The 27671-nt window shown below is 44.8% G+C and overlaps 1 protein-coding gene across 1 annotated transcript in view; it reads right to left on the bottom strand.

Annotated features, from left to right (window-relative positions):
* The window catches only part of LOC141146079 (fibrocystin-L-like), a 491542-nt gene that overhangs the window by 52915 nt on the left and 410956 nt on the right, over positions 1-27671 (bottom strand). Inside the window, exons 64-65 of the mRNA XM_073632839.1 lie at positions 4698-4824; positions 145-266 (exon numbers count right to left, since the gene is read on the bottom strand). Of these exons, the coding sequence (XP_073488940.1) occupies positions 145-266; positions 4698-4824 (249 nt within the window). The remainder of the gene's footprint in view (positions 1-144; positions 267-4697; positions 4825-27671) is intronic.

The following is a 27671-nucleotide window of genomic DNA, read 5'->3' as shown; positions in this document are numbered from 1 at the left end:
ACTCCTCACCACTCTATTCAAATAAAGAAAAACTGTTGCCTTTAGTTTTACTTCATACTGATTCATGTTATATTATTGTGTAGCTATTCACAAAGAACCATACAGACAACAAGCAAAAAAATCAGTATTACACAAAATACCAACCGCTATTCCTGCATGCCACAGGGTGTTAGAGGTCTCCATTCTACCTTGATATGTACCAGGCCAGACAGAAAGCGCCACAAGATTTCCTCTCACATTCACCCGATCTCCCAACACTCTAATTCCTGGATTAAACACACAAAAATTTAAAAAATGGTTAGTTATTTTCTTTCAAATCATTTTCTGTTATTAGTCACATGATGCTGGCACTGTGCAGTAATGAGGAAGATATAGTACTTTATCATTGTTTTACAGATATCTGTTCTAACTCCTAGGACAGGGGTCTCCAAACTGCGGCCCTTTGCTAGCCTTTATCCAGCCCTTAGGGTGTTATTCCTCCTAATAATACAAGGCACTGTTGGGGCACTATTCCTCCCACTGATTCCAATGATGGGATACTGTTCGTCCTACCCTGAGCCACTCCTAGCCCAGAATGAAACAAAACAAACAGGCCTGGCTGCCAGCCAGGCCTGCCTAAATTTACCTACACCTCACAAAAAATTCTCTCTAGCACCTTACTACCCAGAGGGTGCTACACTCCCCACCAAAATCCAGCTGGTCCCTCAGCTGGGAAAATTGACAAAAATGGCTACTGGGCCCAGGAGCAAGGAAATCCCATAGGATAAAGTGGAAGGGGGAAAGGGAAATAACTTGGATGAGGAATCTGTACAAATAAATACATACAAAAATATATATATCAAAAAGTATTTCCATCATGTACATATTAACACATTCCTACCTACAGGTCCCTGTAGCTAATAAAATACAATTTTTGAGCCAGAGCATCTCTCCCTCGAGAGAGATACTATGCTTGCAAAATTGTCTCCGGCCGGAGGGGGGTGGACAGCCGCCTTATCCTAGAAGATCCTAAAAGAAGACGAAACAGCATCCTAAACTAACCTCGATCTACAAACTTTACAGTTTCTGCCGGGAGGGGGTTAGCATCCTGCCAACAGAAATATCAAGCTTTAACTTTAAACACATTTCTCTAATGTTCTGTCAGGAGGGGGTTATGGCCTGCTGACAGAGACAAATCGGGAAAAAACAGCATTAAGTGAAAAGATTCTCTTGGGAGTTGCCCCTCCCCAGACTAATGGGCTCCTTCAGAGTTCAAGTAGGGATCAGACCTCACCCACAGTGTCCTTCAATAGGAAAGGTCCATCCATTGGGCACAGCACAGGGTGGCAGGCAAAGTCAGGGAGAAAGAACACATTCTGCTATCCTCCAGCAGTCTATGTGGCACATTTTCATGACAAACTGTACTTTCCAAAAGTCTCTTCAGGCATAAAAATGCGGATCAGGCAGTCTCTTCCTACCTCCTCCTTCCTACCTCTTTGTAGGCCATCCTGCCTTCACGATAAGCACCCGGTCTCTGTAGATTGACTCCTCCAGCCACCATTCATGCCGAATGTCCTCAAAGCTGGCCCAGGTCTCAGCACAATCTGGCACCCGCAAAGGCTTGGGGATATGCAAAAAGTCACACGTCGTATCATCCTTCCACTCTCTCCGGAAGCTCTTTATGAGGTCCATGGTCTCGGGAGGGAAACAAGGGTGGTCCAAACCCCACTCCAGAGTGACTTTTCTCTGCATCTCCTGCTGGAACCTGGAAAACCTGGGCAGTTCGTTGGCTACCCTTTTCCTGGCAGGACACACGCATTGTGGGACCTCACAACCCACTGTCTGTATGCAGGTCTGGGTGGTAGAAGGTCTGTTCAAGAAGAGCTGTCTGCTGTGGATAGGGGTTCCTGCAGCTTCTTCAGTTCCAAAAACGGACTCTGGTACATCTCCATCCTCGGACTGAGCTTCCAGGGCCCGGAAACCTCCTGTCTCCCATTCTGCTTTTGAGCTGCTGCTGTGAGATTACCACTCCGCCAGCCTCTCCAGGGACCCAAATTCATATTGCAGTCTGGGAGAACCCCAATCTATGGCCCTGTCCTCACCTTCCCTGTCCAGCTCACCTGAGGGCGCACCTTACTCCAACACTGGCTCCTTCTGGACTTGGATAGCAAGAGACATAGAAGCGGCCGGCATTTCAGGGACATTTGGCTCCTGCATTGCAGTACTTACAGTTGCCAGGTCCCGACCAGGCCACAGGCCATGACTGAATCCTCTTCCCTTATCTCTTCAATCTTTGCAGGAGAGTCACCAGGCTCTGACTCTGCTCCGCCTTTCAGGGATGACTCCAGGCCCTCTCTGGCCTTCTGGGACTTCCGCGGCTTCACGCGACACAGTCCTGAATGCAGGTCCAGGTTGTAGTACTGTGGCCCCTGCTAGCTGTATATAAGCCGGGTGAGCGGTTCGCCACAATGGCCACACCGTATTCATGCACTGACCACCGCAGTCGGTATCCAGCACTCTGGACACAGCAGGCACAGTCGCTCGGTCCCATCGATCATCCTGAGCGTGAATCCCCTGGGATGCTCCAGCCGGACACCAGTGTCCACCAGATCAGGCAACCAGGTCAGCACTGGTCAACTCTCCGCCATCATGCTCCTCCGCCTCATGGTGTTTGCTAGCAGGGTGTGGTACCACCCCCTCACTTCCAGACAGGCTGGCGTCTATGAAACTGATAGGCAGGCCCCTCCCACAGCGTGCAGCTGTAACCCCTTGTTAGACAAACTAAAGTTTGCAGGCATGCTAAGACTAGCAGGACATGTCCAGGCATGTCGCTTGGCAAGACTGTTCTCAAGCAACCGAGAGCAGGTGACCACTGACTGTTCAGGTAGCAACAATAACATTTGTAGCCCATGCCTCACTGAAGAGAACACTTTTAGCACAGTCCCGCCGGAAGGCTTACCCCGATCACCCCGGGCAACAGCAGACATCTCCAGGCACACTTTCTAATTGAAAGCAGGAGTTTGAAGCAAAAATTCAGAATTTCCAGCATTAGCAGAACGCTGGACATATTTGTAATCCAAAATGGGACATCCAGCAATAACAGAACGCTGGACGTATTTGTAATCAAATGGTGCGTTTACTCGCCGTGGTTGCCATGGGTGACAGCACATATTGAACAGTTCCTGAGTTTCAGCATTGATACAAGTGCCCACCCCAGCACCGGTTGGGGCAACTGGATAAGCAGGCAGCAAGAATTGGCAATGGCTCCCGCTGGTTGCTATGGGCAATGGCACTTGTTATTGTAGTACTGAATAGCAAGCAGAGCACATAAGTTCTTCCCCTGGGTTCAATTTCTCAACGGTGGTGGAACAAAGCAACTTTGGTTGCTAGGGGCAACAGCTGGCAGATTACCCGTGAACAGGTGATCCCGGACGAGCCCCCAAATGTTGCGGTACACCTGTAGGGGCTGCTAAGTGATGTGACCCACCTGTCACCCTGCCCAGCCCGGCATTCACCTCTTCGGACACTCCAAGTCAATGAATAGTCCATGTGCTTGTTTTTATGTTTTATTGAGGGATTTGAACTTGGATGGGGTATAGGAAGTATGGGATGCCCAATGGAACTATGCATACATTGCTGGGACAACTTATATACAGTCCTGTATATACATTCCATTTCTCCTCCTGCACATCACTTCCACTCTAATCTTCACTCCTCTCTCCTCCTGCACATCACTTCCTCTCTAATGTTCCAGGAGCAGCTAGCACAAAGTGATTAGGCCTGACACTGGCTCAGCCAGGCCTTGGCAATTGCCTCTTGCAGGCAGGGACCACGGGCCCCTATAGTGTAGCAAAATAGAAAGTCTCTGTCCTGATGGACTACTGATTCCAGTCAGCCCTCTTCAGGTCCTACCAGCCCTCCTGGCTGCAGCTGCCCGGGACCACTGCCCATGACACCAAAGTCCACTCCACTGGCTCTGCACCCGTTCCAGACTGCATGCTCCCAGTCCTCTCAGGCGTGTCTCCCCAGTCCTCCTGACTGTGCAGGTCACTCACCAGCCCTCCTGGCTGCATCCGGTGGTTCCCTCCTGGAGACTTGCCTGGCAGTACTCTCTTCCCCTGTCCTCTCTTACTCCTCCAGTGCCTCCTGTCCAGGACACCTCTGTGGTTTCTACAAGGGTCCCATCTGCACCCGAGCTCAGGCCCAAAGCCCCCCCCCAGAGTGGGGAGCTCCCTCAAAGGCCCCGCCAGCCTCAGTACTCCATCTCTAGTTCTTCCACCCGACAACTCCTCCCCAGATGGGCTGTCCCTGGGTATTTGAGGAGGCCTGCCCCCTGCCAATCCAAGTTGGGGATTGGTCAGAGCTCCTCAGAATACCCCCGGCAGCTCCACCTCTCCTCTCCTCCTCTCTTTCCAGCACCTTCTAGAAAGAAGAGGGGGGTCTCAGTGGCGTTGCCTGTGAGTCACAAGCTGCCAGACCTGCCTACATTTACCTACACATTTACCTACACCTCACAAAAAACTCTCTCTAGCACCTTACTACCTAGAGGGTGCTACACTTACTTAATTCAAGCTGGACCAATGTAAAAATGTAAGTTCAGAAACTTAAGTGTCCAAAATGCCATGCATGTGTGTATAATGCTCTTTAACCCTATTTTAACTGCTAATCTATGATGAATTTTAAAACATTTCATTTATTAGTAATAATTTAGAGTTTACCTTCTCCGACAGTGAAATGAATAACATTGTCATCAATGTCAAGTCCATTTGTGTAGAAAACTCCAATTGCTGGGGAGAATCCATTATGGAAGGCACATCCCTTGACATAGGATTCATTGGATAGTACCTAAAAAAACAGAAGACTTAACGTTCTACAATAGCTAAATTGTGTTTATTTTTAACAATAATTTTATTATCCAGATATTATAAATCATTTTTGGCAGCCTAAAGTAGGAGGCAAACTCAGGAAAAATGTTAATGAATTATTATATCATAGTGCATGCTTGGAGCAGACTTCACATAGTACATTCTGACTTCCAGCAGTGGTAATGAAATAAATGGCTCTATAACATTAGGGTGTATCTGTACTATAAACCAGTGGTTCAGGAAGTACAGTTGGTCGAGGGGCAAAAAGCAATAATTTGCATGGTTCCCCCCTAAACTAACTGAGGCATCATTTATTTATAATGAATGTGAGACATGCAGATGCCCTATTTAAAAATGCTCTGCTGCAATTTACACGGGTTTAGTGAGTGGCTTTGTGGTATTTAACCCTATAAAACGAAGTGCTCAGCAACGCAGATTTGCTGCAGATGCATGAAAAATAACAACAGGATCAAAGACCGTCACTAAACTCTCAGCAATTAACACAGAAGAGACCCTGGTCTGCTTTAGATAGGAAGTAAGGGGAACACAGGCAGATACACAGTACATCTCTCTAACAAAGTAAAACCCAACTGTTTTAATCCTTACCCACTTTATCCAAAGCTAAAAAAATAGTTTTGGGCTTCACATACAGTTTGAAGGAAACCTGTACTGAGACAAATATGTAGGAAGCCATTGCTGACCTCCTGATAATCCTAGTAGTCTAGCTCTATCTGGCTTTTATACTTTCTGAGTACCTGTCTTGCAGCCAGCGAAGTTGGAACTGTTTCATATCAATGGCTTAGAAGGTACTGATTTAACCACATGCGGATCACCCTATAGCAGTTTTACTGCTACAGGGCAGCCGCGCTGCACAGGATCATGTGTATATATATATATATATATATATATATATATATATATATATATATATATATATATATATATATATATATATATATATATATATAAAAAATCCCGCAGACTCGATGTCCGCCAGCACGTGCTGATCATTTGGTACACAGGCAGAATGGCGATCAGCCTATGTAAACAAGGCAGATTGCCATTCTGTCAGTAAGGAAGGCATGGATCCTGTGTTTCTGCAAAGCAGGGAAACTGTTCTATGCCTTCCTCTAGTAAAAGCACCTCCCCCACTACAGTAAAACACCAGGCAGGCACACAGTTAACGCTTTGATTGCCCCTGATGTTAACCCCTTCCCAGCCAGTATCAATCGTACAGTGACAGTGCATATTTTTAGCACTTATCACTGTATTAGTGTCCCCAAAAAAGTTTCAAAAGTGTCAGTTAGTGTCCATTTTGTCTTCTGTAATATCATCGTCCCACTAGAAGTCGCTGATCGCTTCCATTACTAGTAAAAAAATTTAAAAATTCTACAAAGTTATCCCATAGTTTGTAGACGCTAAAACTTTTGCGCAAACCAACAAATATACACTTATTGGGATTTTTTACCAAAAATATGTAGCAGAATACATATTGGTCTAAATTGATCAAGAAATTAGATTTTTTTAGATTTTTTATTGGATGTTTTATAGCAGAAAGTAAAAAATATATTTCTTTTTATATTGTCATTCTTTTTTTGTTTATAGCTCAAAAAATAAAAACCGCAGAGGTGATCAAAGAAAGCTCTATTTGTAGAAAAAAAGGAAATAAAATTTTATTTGGGTACAGTGTCGCACGCCTGCGCAATTGTCAGTTAAAGTAACGCAGTGCCGTGTCGCAAAAAAGGCCTGGTCAGGAAGGGGGGAAAATCTTCCAGAGCTGAAGTGGTTAATAAATGTGGCAACCAGGTGACTGGTAGTTAAAGTTTAAGTTTAGTTAAAGTAAAACTAAAGGCAAAACTTTTTTCATTTTGGATAGAGTAAGAGAGGATTATAGCACTTAAAAGTACTGACACATAATCACACACATAGGTTGGACTTGATGGACTTGTGTCTTTTTTCAACCTCACCTACTATGTAACTATGTAACTATGTAAGGAATCCCTGGTTGCCACCAGGGTCACCAGAACGAGTGTCTTTATTGGAAGATTTTCCCTTCTATTCCTGTTCAAGGGACAACCCAAAATTTGATTTTTTCTTTTACTCTCACTTTGGATGATAATAGTAAACATGACAAACAGAATGGGTGAATCTCTATAATGGGGGCACAGACAGCAATAAAAACTTAAAAAACACAAAGAATCCTGCGAACCACCACTAGTCAGATGCCCAGTAAATATATAGAGAAAGGAAAGCTGCTGGAGTTAAACACGTCTCACAAATCGTGCAAACATAAATGAGTAAATACTACGCCGTGCTATAAATATGATCTCATCAAAAATAATTATAAAAGTTATTGGATCAATATAAAATACAGCAGCTAAAAATAGATTATTAAATAATTAGATTGAAAAGTGCTGTGCTAGATATTATGCACTATACACCCAATAATTGGATACCAAATGCATACATAACATAAAAACACACAAATGTTGACCCATGATGAAGTGCCAGTAAATAATAATAAATAAAATAAATAAATAAATAAAAAATATAAATAAATAAAAATTACGGGAGTGGAAACTCAAATGCACAGTAAATATTATTTTTTAATTTTTTTTAACCACTTGCCGACCGCTGCACGACTATATACGTCGGCAGAATGGCACGGGCAGGCAAAAGGACGTATAGGTACGTCCTTGCCTGCCCGCGGGTGGGGGGTCCGATCGGGCCCCCTCCCCCGGTGCCAGCGGCAGTCGGATCGAGGTCAGGGTCGATCGAAGGTGAGAGGGAGGCTACTCATTCGTGGCTCCCCCCTCGCGATCGCTCCTGGCCAATGATGTGCTTCCTCGGCTTCTGTGAATGTAAACAGAAGCGGAGGAAGTGATGTCATCTCTCCTCAAGACGGTCTTTTCGTCCGGCGCCGAGGAGAGAAGACATCCAAGTAAGTGCACCAACACTACACATACAGTAGAACACGCAGGCACACTTGTCACCCCCCTGTCACCCCCCAGTCACCCCCCGATCACCCCCCTGTACCCCCACACATACTGACACCAATAGCAGGTTTTTTTTTTTTTCTGATTATTGCATTGGTGTCAGTTTGTGTCAGTTATAAGTGTTAGGGCAGTTAGGTTAGCCCCCTTTAGGTCTAGGGTACCCCCTTAGGTCCAGGGTACCCCCCCTAACCCCCCTAATAAAGTTTTAACCCCGTGATCACCCCCCGTCGCCAGTGTCACTAAGCGATCGTTTTTCTGATCGCTGTATTAGTGACACAGGTGACGCTAGTTAGGGAGGTAAGTATATAGGTTCGCTGTCAGTGTTTTATAGCGACAGGGACCCCCATATACTACCTTCTAAAGGTTTTAACCCCTTGATTGCCCCCTAGTTAACCCTTTCACCAGTGATCACCATATAATTGTTACGGGTGACGCTGGTTAGTTGGTTTGTTTTTTGTAGTTTATTATAGTTTATTACAGTTCATTATAGTTTTAGGGCACCCGCTGTTTATTACCTTATAAAGGTTTAACCCCCTAATTGCCCGGCGGTGATATAAGTTAAGTTTTTAGGGTCAGATAAGGTCTGCGTCGCCCCAGGCAGCGTCAGGTTAGCGCCAGTACCGCTAACACCCACGCACGCAGCATACACCTCCCTTAGTGCTATAGTATCTGAGCGGATCGATATCTGATCCGATCAGATCTATACTCCCCAGCAGTTTAGGGTCCCCCAAAAAAACGCAGTGTTAGCGGGATCAGCCCAGATACCTGCTAGCACCTGCGTTTTGCTCCTCGGCCCAGCCCAGCCCAGCCCACCCAAGTGCAGTATCGATCGATAACTGTCACAAAACACTAAGCACACATAACTGCAGCGTTCGCAGAGTCAGGCCTGATCCCTGCGATCGCTAACAGTTTTTTGGTAGCGTTTTGAATCAGTCGCTGACAGTCAGGAGCTTTTTTGCCTGTGAGTCTCACTAGTGTACCCCTAAATTTAGAGGCCAAAATGGCAAATCGAAGGTACACTAGTGAAGAGGCCTACACGTTTCTGAGTATGACAGATAGTGAAGAGGAAGTCACTCATCTGTCAAGTTCAGGCTCAGAATACGATCCTGTAGAGGACAGCGGCTCCATGACAGATAGCTCTGACGACGGAGTTGTGGTCCCTGCTAGGGTCAGGCGTACCAGACCCCGAACTTCTTCTTCTGTCCTTGAAGTGCAAGAACCGCAGGTCCCTCGTATGGAGCAGAGCAGTACTAGTGCCGCTACTCCTTCTGGTGAACTGGCAAGCACCAGCGGCCTAGTACACCCTGGTCGTACATCCAGCACTGCAGTATCACGTGGTGACGTGGCGAGTCCCATAAGTGCAGTTCAAGCTGGTGAGCTGGCAAGCACTAGTAGGGTCCCGCTGCCACCAAGAAGACAAAGACAGGCCCGTCGTGCCCATAGTGCCCTTCCTGCTGCATTGGCCAATCCGAATTGGGTACCCACCACTTCTGCAGCACCCGTACTTCCCCCATTCACTGGCCAACCCGGAATTCAGGTGGAAACAGTTGATTTTATGCCACTGGATTTTTATTCACTGTTTTTCACCGAAGAGCTCTATAGATCTATTGTGGACCAAAGCAATTTGTACGCTGGTCAACACATCGCCACTATTCCCCAGTCCTCCCTTGCCAGAGATTGGAGACCAATTACGGTCTCCGAATTTAAGGTCTTTCTGGGCCTTTCCCTCAACATGGGCATAACCAAAAAGAGTGAGTTGCGGTCATATTGGTCCACTGACCCAATTCACCATATGCCCGTGTTCTCTGCTTCAATGGCCAGGGCACGATACGAGCAGATTTTGCGGTTCATGCACTTCAACGACAATGAACTCTGTCGTCCTCGTGGAGACCCTGAATACGATCGGCTCTACAAAATTCGGCCCCTCGTAAACCACTTCAACCAACGTTTTGCAGACTTGTTTACTCCCCATCAAGTTGTCTGCGTTGATGAGTCCCTGATGAAATTTTCTGGCCGCTTGTCATTCAAACAGTACCTTCCCAGCAAGTGTGCCAGATACGGGGTCAAGATGTATAAGCTCTGTGACAGGGCCACAGGCTATACATGTAGATTTATGGTTTACGAGGGCAAAGATAGTCACGTAGAGCCGACAAACTGCCCTGACTACATAGGAAGCGCTGGCAAGATAGTGTGGGACTTGGTGTCACCCTTATTCGGAAAGGGGTACCACTTGTACGTGGACAATTATTACACGAGCGTGCCACTTTTTAGTCACCTTTTTGATCATCAAATTGGAGCATGTGGCACCGTGCGACCTAATCGCCGGGGCTTTCCTCAGCGGCTTGTAGATTCCCGTCTTAGGCTGGGGGAGAGAGCCTGCTTGCAGTGTAATAATTTGCTCGCTATGAAGTGGAGGGACAATAAGAATGTTTTCGTTCTTACCTCCCTTCATGCAGACACGACGACCCAAATTACTACGGCGACTGGTGTTGTGGAGAAACCCCTCTGTGTCCACGAATATAACCAAAATATGGGAGGGGTGGACCCCAACGACCAGTTGTTGGCGCCGTACCTAATTGCCCGTAAGGCCAGACGCTGGTACAAAAAAGTGTCTGTATACTTATTTCAATTGGCTTTGCTGAACGCTCATGTGCTATACAGAGCTTCAGGACGGACTGGATCCTTCCTTAAATTCCAGGAAGAGATCGTCAGAGCCCTTCTGTTTCCAGACGGTGCTCCACCTCACCTTCCCCAACCAAATGCAGTAGGCCGGCTGCATGAGAGGCATTTTCCTTATGCCATCCCGAGTACCCCTACCCAACAAGCCCCCCAAAGAAAATGTCGTGTCTGCAGAAAGCGCGGATTTAGGCGTGACACCCGGTATTATTGTCCCTCCTGTCCTGGCAATCCTGGTCTTTGCATTGGTGAATGTTTTGAACGCTACCATACACTAGTTGAGTTTTAGCGTAGGGTACAGCACTGCACAGACTAGGACACACTTTCACAGGGTCTCCCAAGATGCCATCGCATTTTGAGAGACCCAAACCTGGAACCGTTACAGTTTTAAAAGTTACAGTTATAAAAAAAAAAAATGTAAAAAAAAAAAAAAAAAAAAAAGTAAAAGTAAAAAAAAAAAAAAAATACACAAAAAAATATAAAATAAAAAAACCAAAAATAGTTGTCATTTTTATTGTTCTCTCTCTCTCTATTTTCTCTCTATTGTTCTTCTCTTTTTTACTGTATTCTATTCTGCAATGTTTTATTGTTATGTTTTATCATGTTTGCTTTTCAGGTATGTAATTTTTTTATAGTTTAATGTGTTTTAACCATTTTTTTGTTTTCAGGTACGCCATTCAGCTGCAGCGCGGATTTATTTATCTTGACAGCAACAGCGTTTGCTCCCACGATACATAAAGCCGTGACTCCAGCGCTGTCGGAGGTGATTTCACCACCACAGTTACATACTTCAGCATATATGCCGAAGCGTGGGGGCAGCAGTGGGTGGAGGAGCGATTTGCTCCTGCCTTTTGCGGGAGGATGCCCCCATGCTTCGGCATATATAAAACGGTGCATGTATGCCCATCATTAGAAGTGGGTGGATGAAGGGAGGTATTCTAATGGTGGGCATACCCACCGATCAAGATCTTTTTTTCGTTCAGCCCACAGGCTGCATGAAAAAAAAGTTTACAATGTATGCCCAACAAGGACCAGCAATGTACTGGTATGTTGCTGGACTTTGAGTGGTTATACCAGAATGATGCCTGCAGGTTTAGGTATCATCTTGATATCATTCTTTTCAGCCAGCGGTCGGCTTTCATGTAAAAGCAATCCTAGCGGCTAATTAGCCTCTAGACTGCTTTTACAAGCAGTGGGAGGGAATGCACCCCCCCCCCCACCGTCTTCCATGTTTTTCTCTGGCTCTCCTGTCCCAACAGGGAACCTGAGAATGCAGCCGGTGATTCAGCCAGCTGACCATAGAGCTGATCAGAGACCAGAATGGCTCTAAACATCTCTATGGCCTAAGAAACCGGAAGCTACGAGCATTTCATGACTTAGATTTCGCCGGATGTAAACAGCGCCATTGGGAAATTGGGAAAGCATTTTATCACACCGATCTTGGTGTGGTCAGATGCTTTGAGGGCAGAGGAGAGATCTAGGGTCTAATAGACCCCAATTTTTTCAAAAAAGAGTACCTGTCACTACCTATTGCTATCATAGGGGATATTTACATTCCCTGAGATAACAATACAAATCATTTAAAAAAAAAAAATGAAAGGAACAGTTTAAAAATAAGATAAAAAAGCAAAAAAATAATAAGGAAAAAAAAAAAAAAAAAGCACCCCTGTCCCCCCCTGCTCTCGCACAAAGGCGAACGCAAGCGTCGGTCTGGCGTCAAATGTAAACAGCAATTGCACCATGCATGTGAGGTATCACCGCGAAGGTCAGATCGAGGGCAGCAATTTTAGCAGTAGACCTCCTCTGTAAATCTAAAGTGGTAACCTGTAAAGGCTTTTAAAGACTTTTAAAAATGTATTTAGTTTGTCGCCACTGCACGTTTGTGCGCAATTTTAAAGCATGTCATGTTTGGTATCCATGTACTCGGCCTAAGATCATCTTTTTTATTTCATCAAACATTTGGGCAATATAGTGTGTTTTAGTGCATTAAAATGTTAAAAAGTGTGTTTTTTCCCCCAAAAATGCGTTTGAAAAATCGCTGCGCAAATACTGTGTGAAAAAAAAAAATGAAACACCCACCATTTTAATCTGTAGGGCATTTGCTTTAAAAAAATATATAATGTTTGGGGGTTCAAAGTAATTTTCTTGCAAAAAAAAATAATTTTTTCATGTAAACAAAAAGTGTCAGAAAGGGCTTTGTCTTCAAGTGGTTAGAAGAGTGGGTGATGTGTGACATAAGCTTCTAAATGTTGTGCATAAAATGCCAGGACAGTTCAACACCCCCCCAAATGACCCCATTTTGGAAAGTAGACACCCCAAGCTATTTGCTGAGAGGCATGTCGAGTCCATGGAATATTTTATATTGTGACACAAGTTGCGGGAAAAAGACAAATTTTTTTTTTTTTTTGCACAAAGTTGTCACTAAATGATATATTGCTCAAACATGCCATGGGAATATGTGAAATTACACCCCAAAATACATTCTGTTGCTTCTCCTGAATACGGGGATACCCCATGTGTGAGACTTTTTGGGAGCCTAGCCGCGTACGGGACCCCGAAAACCAAGCACCGCCTTCAGGCTTTCTAAGGGCGTAAATTTTTGATTTCACTCTTCACTGCCTATCACAGTTTCGGAGGCCATGGAATGCCCAGATGGCACAAACCCCCCCCAAATGACCCCATTTTGGAAAATAGACACCCAAAGCTATTTGCTGAGAGGTATAGTGAGTATTTTGCAGACCTCACTTTTTGTCACAAACTTTTGAAAATTGAAAAAAGAAAAAAAAAATACGTTTTTCTTGTCTTTCTTCATTTTCAAAAACAAATGAGAGCTGCAAAATACTTGCCATGCCTCTCAGCAAATAGCTTGGGGTGTCTACTTTCCAAAATGGGGTCATTTGGGGGGGTTTTGTGCTATCTTGGCATTTTATGGCCTTCGAAACTGTGATGGGTAGTGAGGAGTGAAATCAAAAATTAACGCCCTTAGAAATCCTGAAGGCGGTGATTGGATTTCGGGGCCCCGTATGAAGCTAGGCTCCCAAAAAGTGCCACTCATGTGGTATCCCCATACTCAGGAGAAGCAGCAGAATGTATTTTGGGGTGTAATTCCACATATGCCCATGGCCTGTGTGAGCAATATATCATTTAGTGACAACTTTGTGCAAAAAAAAAAAAAAAAATTGTCACTTTCCCGCAACTTGTGTCAAAATATAAAATATTCCATGGACTCAACATGCCTCTCAGCAAATAGCTTGGGGTGTCTACTTTCCAAAATGGGGTCATTTGGGGGGGTTTGTGCCATCTTGGCATTTTATGGCCTTCAAAACTGTGATAGGTAGTGAGGAGTGAAATCAAAAATGTATGCCCTTAGAAATCCTGAAGGCGGTGCTTGGTTTTCGGGGCCCCATACACAGCTAGGCTCCCAAAAAGTCCCACACATGTGGTATCCCCGTACTCAGGAGAAGCAGCAGAATGTATTTTGGGGTGTAATTCCACATATGCCCATGGCATGTTTGAGCAATATATCATTTAGTGACAACTTTGTGCAAAAAAAAAAAAAAATTGTCACTTTCCCGCAACTTGTGTCAAAAAATAAAATATTCCATGGACTCAACATGCCTCTCAGCAAATAGCTTGGGGTGTCTACTTTCCAAAATGGGGTCATTTGGGGGGGTTTTGTGCCATCTTGGCATTTTATGGCCTTCAAAACTGTGATAGGTAGTGAGGAGTGAAATCAAAAATTTATGCCCTTTGAAATCCTGAAGGCGGTGCTTGGTTTTCGGGGCCCCGTACGCGGCTAGGCTCCCAAAAAGTCCCACACATGTGGTATCCCCGTACTCAGGAGAAGCAGCTGAATGTATTTTGGGGTGCAATTCCACATATGCCCATGGCTTGTGTGAGCAATATATCATTTAGTGACAACTTTTTGTAATTTTTTTTTTTTTTTATTTATTTTTTATTTTTTTGTCATTATTCAATCACTTGGGACAAAAAAAAATAAATATTCAATGAGTTCAACATGCCTCTCAGCAATTTCCTTGGGGTGTCTCCTTTCCAAAATGGGGTCATTTGGGGGGGTTTTGTACTGCCCTGCCATTTTAGCACCTCATGAAATGACATAGGCAGTCATAAACTAAAAGCTGTGTAAATTCCAGAAAATGTACCCTAGTTTGTAGACGCTATAACTTTTGCGCAAACCAATAAATATACGCTTATTGACATTTTTTTTACCAAAGACATGTGGCCGAATACATTTTGGCCTAAATGTATGACTAAAATTGAGTTTATTGGATTTTTTTTATAACAAAAAGTAGAAAATATCATTTTTTTTCAAAATTTTCGGTCTTTTTCCGTTTATAGCGCAAAAAATAAAAACAGCAGAGGTGATCAAATACCATCAAAAGAAAGCTCTATTTGTGGGAAGAAAAGGACGCAAATTTCGTTTGGTTACAGCATTGCATGACCGCGCAATTAGCAGTTAAAGCGACGCAGTGCCAAATTGTAAAAAGTGCTCTGGTTAGGAAGGGGGTAAATCCTTCCGGGGCTGAAGTGGTTAAATTTATTATTTATTATTTAATTTTTTATTTATTATTATTTACTGGCACTTCCCCATTGGTCAAAATTTGTGTGTTTTTATGTTATGTATGCATTTGGTATACAATTATTGGGTGTATAGTGCATAATACCTAACACAGCACTTTTCAATTTAATTATTTAATAATCTATTTTTAGCTGCTGTATTTTATATTGATCCAATACCTTTTATAATTATTTTATTTTTGATGAGATCATATTTATAGCATGGCGTAGTATTTACTCAGCAATAAAAACTTGACAAGTGTTCTAATCCCGCTCCATTCTATCCAAAACTAAAAAAAAGTTTTGCCTTTAGTTATACTATAATTCCTTCTTTTTTTTTTTTTTTTTTTGCTAGAGCTGCAGGAACATATCTTACATGTAATAAAGAATGCCCCACGTCCTGCAGGCTGATAGTTTCTATAGAAATCTTCTCTACAGTGATTAGAGAAAAAGTATGGATATAGTGTATCACCACAAGATGGCACTGTGGATACACAGTTAACTGTGTGTCAATGTCCTTGCTATATTGGAAATGAATTAAAAAAAGAAATTGGACTTTATTGGCACACCCATTGAGATTTTGTAGAAAAATACATTTTTAATTAAATAACGGTAAAAACGTCATATATATACATAGGTTTAAAACATATTGTTGATTGACCTAAATAGCACTCATCCCACCAATATTAACCATAATAACCAGGTATATATCAATATAGTTATTCAAACAAATTTGGAATATTCCAAAATTTGTTGCGATTATATGGTTGAGGCGTAGTAGAGGTCACTCATAGAAATCGCTCTACATGTTGCGTGCGTTGGCGCTTCTTCAGGAGCTTACAAATAATGCTGCGATGATAATAATATCAGAGTGTGCAGGCGAATATCATAGTATCAATGGATATAGCCCCAAGGCTATCCCGATGTTTCAGTATTGCAAAGAATATATATCAATGGCTCAGCATATAAATCACAGCAACAGCAATCGCGTCTCTCTGTAATATTATTTTGAATAACTATATTGATATATACCTGGTTATTAAGGTTAAAATTGGTGGGATGAGTGCTATTTAGGTCAATCAGCGATATGTTTTAATTCCATGTATATACATGCCGTTTTTAAACGCTATTCAATTAAAAAAAAAAAAAAAAAATTCTACAAAATCTCTATGGGTGTGCCTATAAAACCCAGTTTCTTTTTTTAATTCATTTCTCTACAGTGATGCCTGGTCCTCTTCACAGCGCTAAACCTCTGGTGCTGCAGGAGCAAATAGCTTTATGTGTAACATTGAAGAACACTGAAGAAAGACCCAAAAGGCAACCTTCCCTTTCTGTCCTCCCCTTCTTCAAGTCCTTGCATTGTCTTTGCATTTTTGTAACATGTTCTCTAAATGGGGAGAGGATTCTTGCAATCATTCACCCTTCCCCCATTAACAGAATGTTACATTCTGGTAAAAAATGGAAGAATGGGGTGGGAACCCATTAGGAACCCATTAGGACCTTCTTCATAAGGCATGTACTGGCCATCGGGACATTGGAGTTTCCGGGTGGGCCGATGGCTCAGTGGGCCGGTTTCAGTGACAAGTAGAGCAGGCGGGGACTCCCAAACCCTGTCCACCAATAAGCTAATCTTCCATTGTGCAACTGTTTAGAAAAAAATGTCTCCAGGCCCCCTGTGTTCAGTGGGGGCCGGGGGGACAAAAACCGACTATTTCATCACTTTTGGCTTTGGGCAGATTAATCCGCAGCACTGCACTACACAATTGTGTAGCACTGTGCTATATCAGTACACTGGAGCTGGCCGGGAGCGCTGCTGCAGATGAATCAGCCTAAAGCCAAAAATTAAGAAATATTCCGGAGTGAGCATGCGCGGGACTTCCGGGAAGACGCTCTGAACGGGAGCTCCGTCACAGCCGAGCCTTCCGCGGTCCCCAGACGCTGACATCTTGAGCGGAACCGTCCCTGCTAGGTACCCACAGGTAGAGGAGGACCATGGGCACAATTATACATGCATAACCGCTCTCACCGACCAGCGGTTAATAGGCAACTTACCTTCGGCTTGTTCGCCCCCACTACCTCCAAGATGGCGGCCGCGGCCTCCTCACAGGCAGACACAGGAGAAAGAGACCCCATGGCAGACATCCCTGAAGAGGAACAGTTCGCCACCACCACACCGGGATCCTCTGTGAGTAATATCTTTCCCAAGACTGCTCACCCTACCAGCAAAGAATCCCTTTTTAACAGAGCCTTATCAGATATGCTCCATATCCCATCATTGCACGATCCCATCCCATCCCCTGCCACACAGCAGGCTGCACCTCTGAACTCCCCCCACCAGCCAGATATGGCACAACTTTTGAACTGTTTCTCAGACATGCTGGTTGCAGGCCTGGCCCAAAATGCAGCGCAGATCACCACGTCTATAAAGGCTGACTTACAGACCTTGGGGGCCCGCATTGACTTGATTGAACAAGCAGTAGATCATAGGGATGAGCCGAACACCCCCCTGTTCGGTTCGCACCAGAACATGCGAACAGGAAAAAAGTTCGTTCGAACACGCGAACACCATTAAAGTCTATGGGACACGAACACGAATAATCAAAAGTGCTAATTTTAAAGGCTAATATGCAAGTTATTGTCATAAAAAGTGTTTGGGGACCTGGGTCCTGCCCCAGGGGACATGGATCAATGCAAAAAAAATGTTTTAAAACGGCCGTTTTTTCAGGAGCAGTGATTTTAATAATGCTTAAAGTCAAACAATAAAAGTGTAATATCCCTTTAAATTTCGTAGCTGGGGGATGTCTGTAGTATGCCTGTAAAGGGGTGCATGTTTCCTGTGTTTAGAACAGTCTGACAGCAAAATGACATTTTGAAGGAAAAAAGCCATTTAAAACTACCCGCGGCTATTGCATTGCCGACAATACACATAGAAGTTCATTGATAAAAACGGCATGGGAATTCCCCAAAGGGGAACCCCAACCAAAATTTAAAAAAAAAATGACGTGGGGTTCCCCCTAAATTCCATACCAGACCCTTCAGGTCTGGTGTGGATTTTAAGGGGAACCCCGCGCCAAAAAAAAAAAAAAAAAAACGGCGTGGGGTCCCCCCAAAAATCCATACCAGACCCTTATCCGAGCACGCAACCTGGCAGGCCACAGGAAAAGAGGGGGGGACGAGAGTGCGCCCCCCCCTCCTGAACCGTACCAGGCCACATGCCCTCAACATTGGGAGGGTGCTTTGGGGTAGCCCCCCAAAACACCTTGTCCCCATGTTGATGAGGACAAGGGCCTCATCCCCACAACCCTGGCCGGTGGTTGTGGGGGTCTGCGAGCGGGGGGTTTATCGGAATCTGGAAGCCCCCTTTAACAAGGGGACCCCCAGATCCCGCCCCCCCCCCTGTGTGAAATGGTAAGGGGGTACAAAAGTACCCCTACCATTTCACTAAAAAACTGTCAAAAATGTTAAAAATGACAAGAGACAGTTTTTGACAATTCCTTTATTTAAATACTTCTTCTTTCTTCTATCTTCCTTCATCTTCTGGTTCTTCTGGTTCTTCTGGCTCTTCTGGTTCTTCCTCCGGCGTTCTCGTCCAGCATCTCCTCCGCGGCGTCTTCTATCTTCTTCTCCTCGGGCCGCTCCGCACCCATGGCATGGGGGGAGGCTCCCGCTCTTCTCTTCATCTTCTTCATCTTCTTCTCTTCTTCTCTTCTTCTCTTCTTCATTTTCTTCTCCGGGCCGCTCCGCACCATGCTGGCATGGAGGGAGGCTCCCGCTGTGTGACGGCGCTCCTCGTCTGACAGTTCTTAAATAACGGGGGGCGGGGCCACCCGGTGACCCCGCCCCCCTCTGATGCACGGGACATGACGGGACTTCCCTGTGGCATTCCCCGTGACGTCACAGGGAAGTCCTGTCAAGTCACCGTGCGTCAGAGGGGGGCGGGGTCACCGGGTGGCCCCACCCCCTGTTATTTAAGAACTGTCAGACAAGGAGCGCCGTCACACAGCGGGAGCCTCCCTCCATGCCAGCATGGTGCGGAGCGGCCCGGAGAAGAAAATGAAGAAGAGAAGAAGAGAAGAAAAGAAGAAAAAAAGAAGAGAAGAAGATGAAGAAGATGAAGAGAAGAGCGGGAGCCTCCCCCCATGCCATGGGTGCGGAGCGGCCCGAGGAGAAGAAGATAGAAGACGCCGCGGAGGAGATGCTGGACGAGAACGCCGGAGGAAGAACCAGAAGAGCCAGAAGAACCAGAAGAACCAGAAGATGAAGGAAGATAGAAGAAAGAAGAAGTATTTAAATAAAGGAATTGTCAAAAACTGTCTCTTGTCATTTTTAACATTTTTGACAGTTTTTTAGTGAAATGGTAGGGGTACTTTTGTACCCCCTTACCATTTCACACAGGGGGGGGCCGGGATCTGGGGGTCCCCTTGTTAAAGGGGGCTTCCAGATTCCGATAAGCCCCCTGCCCGCAGACCCCCACAACCACCGGCCAGGGTTGTGGGGATGAGGCCCTTGTCCTCATCAACATGGGGACAAGGTGTTTTGGGGGGCTACCCCAAAGCACCCTCCCAATGTTGAGGGCATGTGGCCTGGTACGGTTCAGGAGGGGGGGCCGCACTCTCGTCCCCCCCTCTTTTCCTGCGGCCTGACAGGTTGCGTGCTCGGATAAGGGTCTGGTATGGATTTTTGGGGGGACCCCACGCCGTTTTTTTTTTTTTTTTGGCGCGGGGTTCCCCTTAAAATCCATACCAGACCTGAAGGGTCTGGTATGGAATTTAGGGGGAACCCCACGTAATTTTTTTTTTAAATTTTGGCCGGGGTTCCCCTTAATATCCATATCAGACCTGAAGGGCCTGGTATGGAATTTAGAGGGACTCCCACGTCATTTTTTTTTTTAAATTTTGGTTCGGGGTTCCCCTTTGGGGAATTCCCATGCTGTTTTTATCAATGAACTTCTATGTGTATTGTCGGCAATGCAATAGCCGCGGGTAGTTTTAAATGAGTTTTTTCCTTCAAAATGTCATTTTGCTGTCAGACTGTTCTAAACACAGGAAACATGCGCCCCTTTACAGGCATACTATAGACACCCCCCAGGTACGAAATTTAAAGGGATATTACACTTTTATTGTTTGACTTTAAGCATTATTAAAATCACTGCTCCTGAAAAAATGGACGTTTTTAAAACTTTTTTTTGCATTGATCCATGTCCCCTGGGGCAGGACCTGGGTCCCCAAACACTTTTTATGACAATAACTTGCATATTAGCCTTTAAAATTAGCACTTTTGATTTCTCCCATAGACTTTTAAAGGGTGTTCCGCGGCATTCGAATTTGCCGCGAACACCCCAAATTGTTCGCTGTTCGGCGAACTTGCGAACAGCCAATGTTCGAGTCGAACATGAGTTTGACTCGAACTCGAAGCTCATCCCTAGTGGATCATACTGTTGCACGCACCAACCAGAATACTGACAGCATTCAATTGATGCAGGAACAACTTGATATGGCGCTAGGGAAAATTGACGATTTGGAAAACCGTAATCGGAGAGGTAACTTCCGCATTCGAGGTATCCCTGAAGCTGTAACCAATGTTCATGACACAGTGAAGCTTTTTATGAAAGAACTTATCCCAGATATCTCTGACCACAAACTAGAGATTGACAGGGCTCACAGAGCGCTACAACCACCCAGACAGGATGGGCTCCCGAGGGATATCGTGGTCAAACCCCACTATTATGAAACCAAAGAGGAAGTCATGAAAAGATCTCGGAATCTGGACAACTTATCCTTCCAAGGAAACAAGATTCAAGTCTTCGCAGACATTTCCAAAACTACAATTTTAAAAAGAAGAGCTTTGAAACCTCTTCTCGAAATCCTCTCACAGAAATCAATTAAATATCGATGGACTTTCCCTTTCCGTCTCCTGTTTCAACACAAGGAAAGATCATATGGATTCTCTTCATTCCAAGAGGGTGAACACTTACTCCTGAGACTTGGATTCATCTCTCAAGAAGCCTCCCCCCAGGATCCCCCGTCCAAGTCAAGTTCCTCGAAGAGACCCCCTCCAGAAGATGATCCCGAGTTGTTTTTTTTTTTGTTTTTGTTTTTGTATATTTTCTGAAAATTACCTCTGGTTCTCATGATGGACTGCACTTGAGGTTATACTGACTTCTGGGGACACCAGGGCATAGAATTGTGCCCCAACCCATTATCCCCCCCCTTCCCCTCCCTTCCATTTTCCTCTCCCTACCTTCCCTCCCCCTTCCTGATTACTAGTAGGATATCTCCTACGGCAGGTTTCACTTTGTCACTTTTATGTAAGACAGTGATTTGCTCATGTATCTCATAGAGGATAGGCTCTAGTCCCTATTTTTGTTTTCCCTTTTTTCTTTAGGTATATATTTAAAATTTCTGATTTTCATACTTTTTAGGTTCCATATCGCCCCAATAGAAGGGGACCCGGCAGCTCGGCTGGGCCAGCATTGCCACTCCTTCTGTTGTGATCAGGGGAGATCCTCCCACTGGTTACATCAGACAAACAACCTCGGCTGAGGTTGTTCCTGTTTTTCTGAGATCCGCTGTTTTTGGGTCTCAGACTTGAACTGAACTTCTCAGTTCAGTTCATCGAGTTACTGGGCTCTTACGCCTGGACTTTCTTGAAGTTATTAGATTGATTTAATTAACTATTCTTCCTTTCTTCTCTTATTCTCTTCTCAATCCCCTCTTTCCTTTCTTTCCCCCTTTTCCCTTTTTTTATTTCAGGAATGTGCACAGGAGACCTTCTTTATCCAAAATCCTTTGCTGCGACAGCAAGATCTCCTTCCCAGACTCAGTGCTGCTCCATCAAGGAACCGGGTAGGTTCACACCTAACACCCCAGGGCCAGTCCTCCTGTGACTATGGCTGACCCTCTTATTTTACAGAGGGCACTAAAGATTGCCTCTCATAACACCCAAGGGCTCAATTCACCCGTCAAGAGACGTAAAGCTTTTCAAAGTTATAATTCAAGAGGAATAGATATTGTTCTCCTCCAAGAAACCCATTTCCCCTCAAACTATTCGCCTTCTTTTCTACACAACAAATACCCCACTTTTTTCCTTGCAAAAGCTAGCGAGAAAAAAAGAGGAGTAGCCATCCTAATCTCCAAACAGACCCCTTTTTCACACACTTTAACTATTAAAGATAATGACGGGAGATATATATTAGTCAAAGGATTGACTGAAGGTAACCTCTACACTATCATTTCTTATTATGTTCCTAACAAAGGCCAAGCTAAATTTTTCTCCTCCTTACTGGCAAATCTCTCACCCCACTTTGAGGGTAGGGTGATCATGGGTGGGGACTCCAACATCACATTCGACCAAATCCTAAATAAAACAGCCCAGGGGATCCCTCACCTTAAACAACCCCCCAAACAGAGCCTACAGATTGCCAGACTCTTTCACTCAGTGGGCCTCATTGACTCATGGAGGGAGTTAAACCCCGCAACAAGGGATTATACACACTACTCAGCACCCCAAGACATATGCTAGAATCGACCACATATTTATGTCAAACTCTGACATACACAATGCTAACCAAGCCTCTATCCACGACGTTCCGTGGTCTGACCACTCCGTGGTAATCTTAGGAATATCCAACTCATTGTCTCCATCTGGCTCTCGCACTTGGCGCCTAAATGAGAAAATCCTATCTAACCCTGTCCACTGTATCATATTAGAAAAAGATATTAAAGAGTATTTCCTGATTAATAACACTGGGGATGTCTCCTACTGCTCTTTGGAATGCCCACAAAGCGGTAATTAGAGGGAAACTGATTCAATTCACGGCCAAATTAAAGCGAGAACGGCAAATAGATATCCTGAAGCTAGAGAAAGAATTCAAAGATCTTAGCATGTCCCATAAACAAAACCCTAATCCTACCACTCTCTCTAAACTTGATACTATCAGACTGTCCCTTAACTCAGCCTTGACCTCCACCGCAGAAAAGCACCTTCATTGGCTTAGTGGCAGTTTCTATCTACGCGCGAACAAATTTGGACCCCAGTTAGCGGCCAAACTTACTCCAAAACATAGGTCATTCGCTCTACCCAAAATAAAAACCCAATCTGGGTCACACACCCAAAACCCCAGTAAAATACTAAAATCATTCCAATCATTTTATGCCAACCTGTACTCTGACGATTGCCCAATTTCTCAACAGAAATTGGATGCATTCCTAGAGAAAATCCCACTACCCAAAATCTCTGAATCCCGCGCGCCACCTTAGAATCCCCATTTCAAGAACCCGAGATCCGAGCAGTCATAAAAGGGCTTAGAAAAGACTCAGCCCCAGGCCCAGACAGATTCTCAAACCACTACTACAAAACTTTTATAGATACCCTTTCTCCGTATCTGGTTCGTCTCTTCAACTCCTGAACCAAACCATCCCCCCTGGACCCTAATACCTATTTGGCTTTTATTTCGGTCATACCTAAACCAGGAAAAGACCCCAGTGAAGTCAGTAACTATAGACCTATTTCATTAATAAATAATGATTTAAAAATTATGACGAAAATACTATCCAACAGACTCGCTTCTTTTATAGGTACCTACATACACAAGGACCAAGTAGGGTTCATACCGGGGAGACAGGGTCCGGACCAGATACGGAGAGCAATTAATGCAGTTTCCCTAATGAGATCGGGGTGGGATGGGGGACCCCCTCAGGAGGGCCTCCTCCTCTCCATTGATCTCCAAAAAGCGTTTGACACAGTGGCTTGGCCCTACCTCTTCACAATTCTTCGTAAATGGGGTTTTGGTCCAAACTTTATTAATATATTGGGAGCCATCTACCATCAACCTAAGGCACAGGTTAGATTACAAGGACATCTATCAGATAAACTTTCTATACAGAAGGGAAAAAGGCAGGGATGTCCACTTTCCCCCCTTCTTTTCGCGATGGCTATCGAATCTCTTGCCATCGCGATAAGACAACAACCAAACATCCATGGAATCCATTGCGGGCAATGTACTCACAAATGCGCTTTATTTGCGGATGATGTCCTCCTGTTCGTTACACCCCCCCTAATTTCCATCCCCAACATAATGCAACTTTTACATGACTTTGAACTAGCTTCCGGACTTAAGGTTAATGTCTCCAAATCAGTCGCTCTCAATGTTTCCATTTCTCAAGATATCGTCAACACTCTAAAGAGTAAATTTCCATTCTCATGGAATTCCACATCCATCCCTTATCTTGGCATTAACCTTACCTCTAGTATTGATATAATGTTTAAACATAACTTTCTTCCCATGTTCAAAAAGCTCACGGACGACCTGACCCAGTGGTCGCTTTATAAGCTCTCGTGGTTAGGTAAAGTGAACGCGGTTAAGATGACACTCCTACCTAGGTTATTATATCTTTTTCGTTCCTTACCCATCCCAGTTCCCAAATCGCACATTCAACGCCTACAATCTGCCATAATCCGCTTTATTTGGGATAAAAAAGGCCACAGGTTCTCTAAAGAGGTGCTTTTTAGACCCAGGAAAAAGGGAGGACTAGGGGTACCTAATCTTTGGTGGTATTACCAGGCAGCTCAACTGAGCCAATTTTCAACAATTTATATGAAAGGACCCAAACCAGACTGGGTGAACATGGAGTGAGAGGTGGTCCCTGGTTTCACCTTAGACTTTCTGCTTTGGAATATCCCCAAAAAACGTCCCCCTATACTAGCCCCTACATTATCCCACTCAATGAAACTTTGCGACTCCCTTCATAAGCTTAAACCCCTCATTTCTACTTGGCACCCTCTGGCACATATCTTCAGGAACAACAACTTTCCCCCTGGCTTAGATATTCGTGCCTTCAAATGGTGGCTAGACAAGGGCCTCTATAGAATTGGCCAATTCTTCAACTCTAATGGTCCCCTCACTTTAGCATATTGTATTTCTAAACTTGAAATGCCCTTAGCCGAAAGATTTCGGTTCTTCCAACTTTCACATTTTTTGAATCGGTTATGGAAGAGTGGTGAGAACCATCTTTCAGTAACGCCTTATGAACAATGGTGCGCTTCGGCCTCAGACATCAAAGGAGGTATCTCTCTCATCTATTCATCCCTAGCGGAACCCACGGAGAAAGCAGCATACATGACGAGCTGGGAGCAGGATCTTGACTTCAGCTGGGACCTGGATACATGGCACATTAATTTTGCCCGCTCCTTCAAAGGTATGGTTAACACTTCAATAAACGAAGCAGGGCTGAAAATTCTTACACGCTGGTACCTGGTACCCTCACGACTGGCCAAATTCTATCCGCAAACATCACCTCTATGCTTCAGAGGCTGCAGCCATGTGGGCACTCTTTTACACATACTATGGGAATGCCCTAAAATCAGAATGTATTGGAATAAGATCTTCTCTCTTATCCGCAGAACATGCGGTTGTACACTGAAACAAGATCCAACTATTGCTTTGCCTAATGGCCCCATTCCTAAAAATACCCAGAAGCTGATCCAGTTTATTCTAGTGGGGGCCAAAATGACCATTACCCGTTCCTGGAAATCTCCGAAAGTGTCCGTTTGGTTAGCCAAACAAAAAATTACTTGGATTATGCTGCAAGAAAAAATATCCAATACTATTCTAGATACCTTAGACAAATTCAAGACTATTTGGGAACCTTGGGCAACCCTTGTGGGGCACCCACTGTATGTGTGATTGAAGCTCATAAGAAGGGTTCATCGTTAGAGGGCTTTTGACCTCCCTCATCTAGTGGTCTCCTGTGCACTTCCTTCCCAACACTCCCTACGAATAGCTACTCCTTTCGCCCGCCCCATCTCCCTCCTGTCTCTCTTAACTTCTTTCTTTCCCCTTCTCACTCTTCAGCTTTCTTCTCTTCTTTAATACTGTCTCCTCAGGCTCTCGGTATTCTCTACTACCTAGGTTACTAGTTTCAAGGAGGCTCTCAGAGCAGACTCCCAAACGTTGTTTCCCCCTATTTCCTAAGCATAATATGTTCCAGTTCGGACCAACCGGCCAAGATTCATTCGACCCTGAGAGTTTGACTAACCAGTTAGCTTCTTTGATGAAGTAATGATTATATAAATATGTTAGTAACATGGTATTTAATTGTCATATAGATACAAAACCCCTTCCAGGTTTATCCTTTTAATATTTTTCCTGGTTTTAAGGTTATGTATCTACACCCTAGACATTTTTTTCACATTTAGCAGGGAGGTGTGCTCGGGGATTCCCGGTTCATCAGAGCAGTTAGCTCCCAGAAGGGGCTCTGGTGCCGAGAATCCCGGCGCCCATAGCAACGTATTTGTTTTTGTTACAAGACTAAGGCAAGTGAAAATTGGATGTTGACATTCTATACAACTGCTGTACAACCGCTGTACCATTTTTATTTTATGTACACGATGAGCGATTTGCTCTTTTTTCTTTCTCTTGATTGATGTATTTTCTCAACAACTTAATAAAATTTATTTTCAAAAAAAAAAAAAAAGAAATATTCCGCTGTCCCCCGGCCCCCACTGAACACAGGGGAGACCTGGAGAAGTTTTTTTTCGAAACAGAGCGGGAGTCAGGAGATTAGCTGATTGGTGGACAGGATTTGGGAGTCCCTGCCCGCTCACCTCCCCCCCCCCCCCAGTTTCCTCCAGCCCTAGTTACCCAGCTCTGTGGTGCCCAGGAGGAAAAGAGAGAACCAGATGTACAAGCAGTGCACAGCTGGTCCCGGGCTCCCAGCTCCAGAGGAACCACTTGCAGGACAAGCACTGCACCCGGGACCTAGGTAGAAGAAGCTGTGCAGACCAGATACTGGGGGGACTAACATTGATGGGCACTGATCAGGCTGCATTAATGGGCACTGATGTGGCTGTGCTGATGGGCACTGGTGTGGCTGCATTATTAGGCACTGGTGTGGCTGCAATAATGGGCACTGGTGTGGCTGCGCTGATGGGCACTGATCAGGAATGCATTAATGGGCACTGGTGTGGTTGCATTAATGGGTACTGGTGTGGCTGCACTAATGGGCACTGATGTGGCTGTGCTGAATGGCACTGATCAGGCTGCATTCATGGGCACTGGTGTAGCTGCATTAATGGGCACTGGTGAGGCTGCACTGATGGGCACTGGTGAGGCTGAATTAATGGGCACTGCTGAGGCTGCATTAATGGGCACTGGTGAGGCTGCACTGATGGGCACTGGTGAGGCTGCACTGAGGGGCACTAGTGAGGTTGCATTAATGGGCACTGGTGTGGCTGAGCTGATGAGCACTGATCAGGCTGCACTAATGAGCACTGGTGTGGCTGCACTAATGGGTACTGGTGTGGCTGCACTAATGGGCACTGGTGTGGCTGCACTAATGGGCACTGGTGTGGCTGCGCTGATGGGCACTGATCAGGCTGCATTAATGGGCACAGGTGTGGCTGCACTGATGGGCACTGATCAGGCAGCATTTATGGGCACAGGTGAGGCTGCATTTATGGGCACTGATGTAGCTATGCCCTGTCCTTTGCCCAATAGTGGAATGTTTTTACTTTTTTTTTTACGCCCTGTTCTTCATTGTACTATAATGTTAGACCAAAAGGTTTTAACTCCCACAGC

The sequence above is a fragment of the Aquarana catesbeiana genome, linkage group LG05 (assembly GCF_042186555.1).
Source record: "Aquarana catesbeiana isolate 2022-GZ linkage group LG05, ASM4218655v1, whole genome shotgun sequence".
NCBI lineage: Eukaryota > Metazoa > Chordata > Amphibia > Anura > Ranidae > Aquarana > Aquarana catesbeiana.
This window is presented reverse-complemented; position numbering and strand designations above follow the sequence as displayed.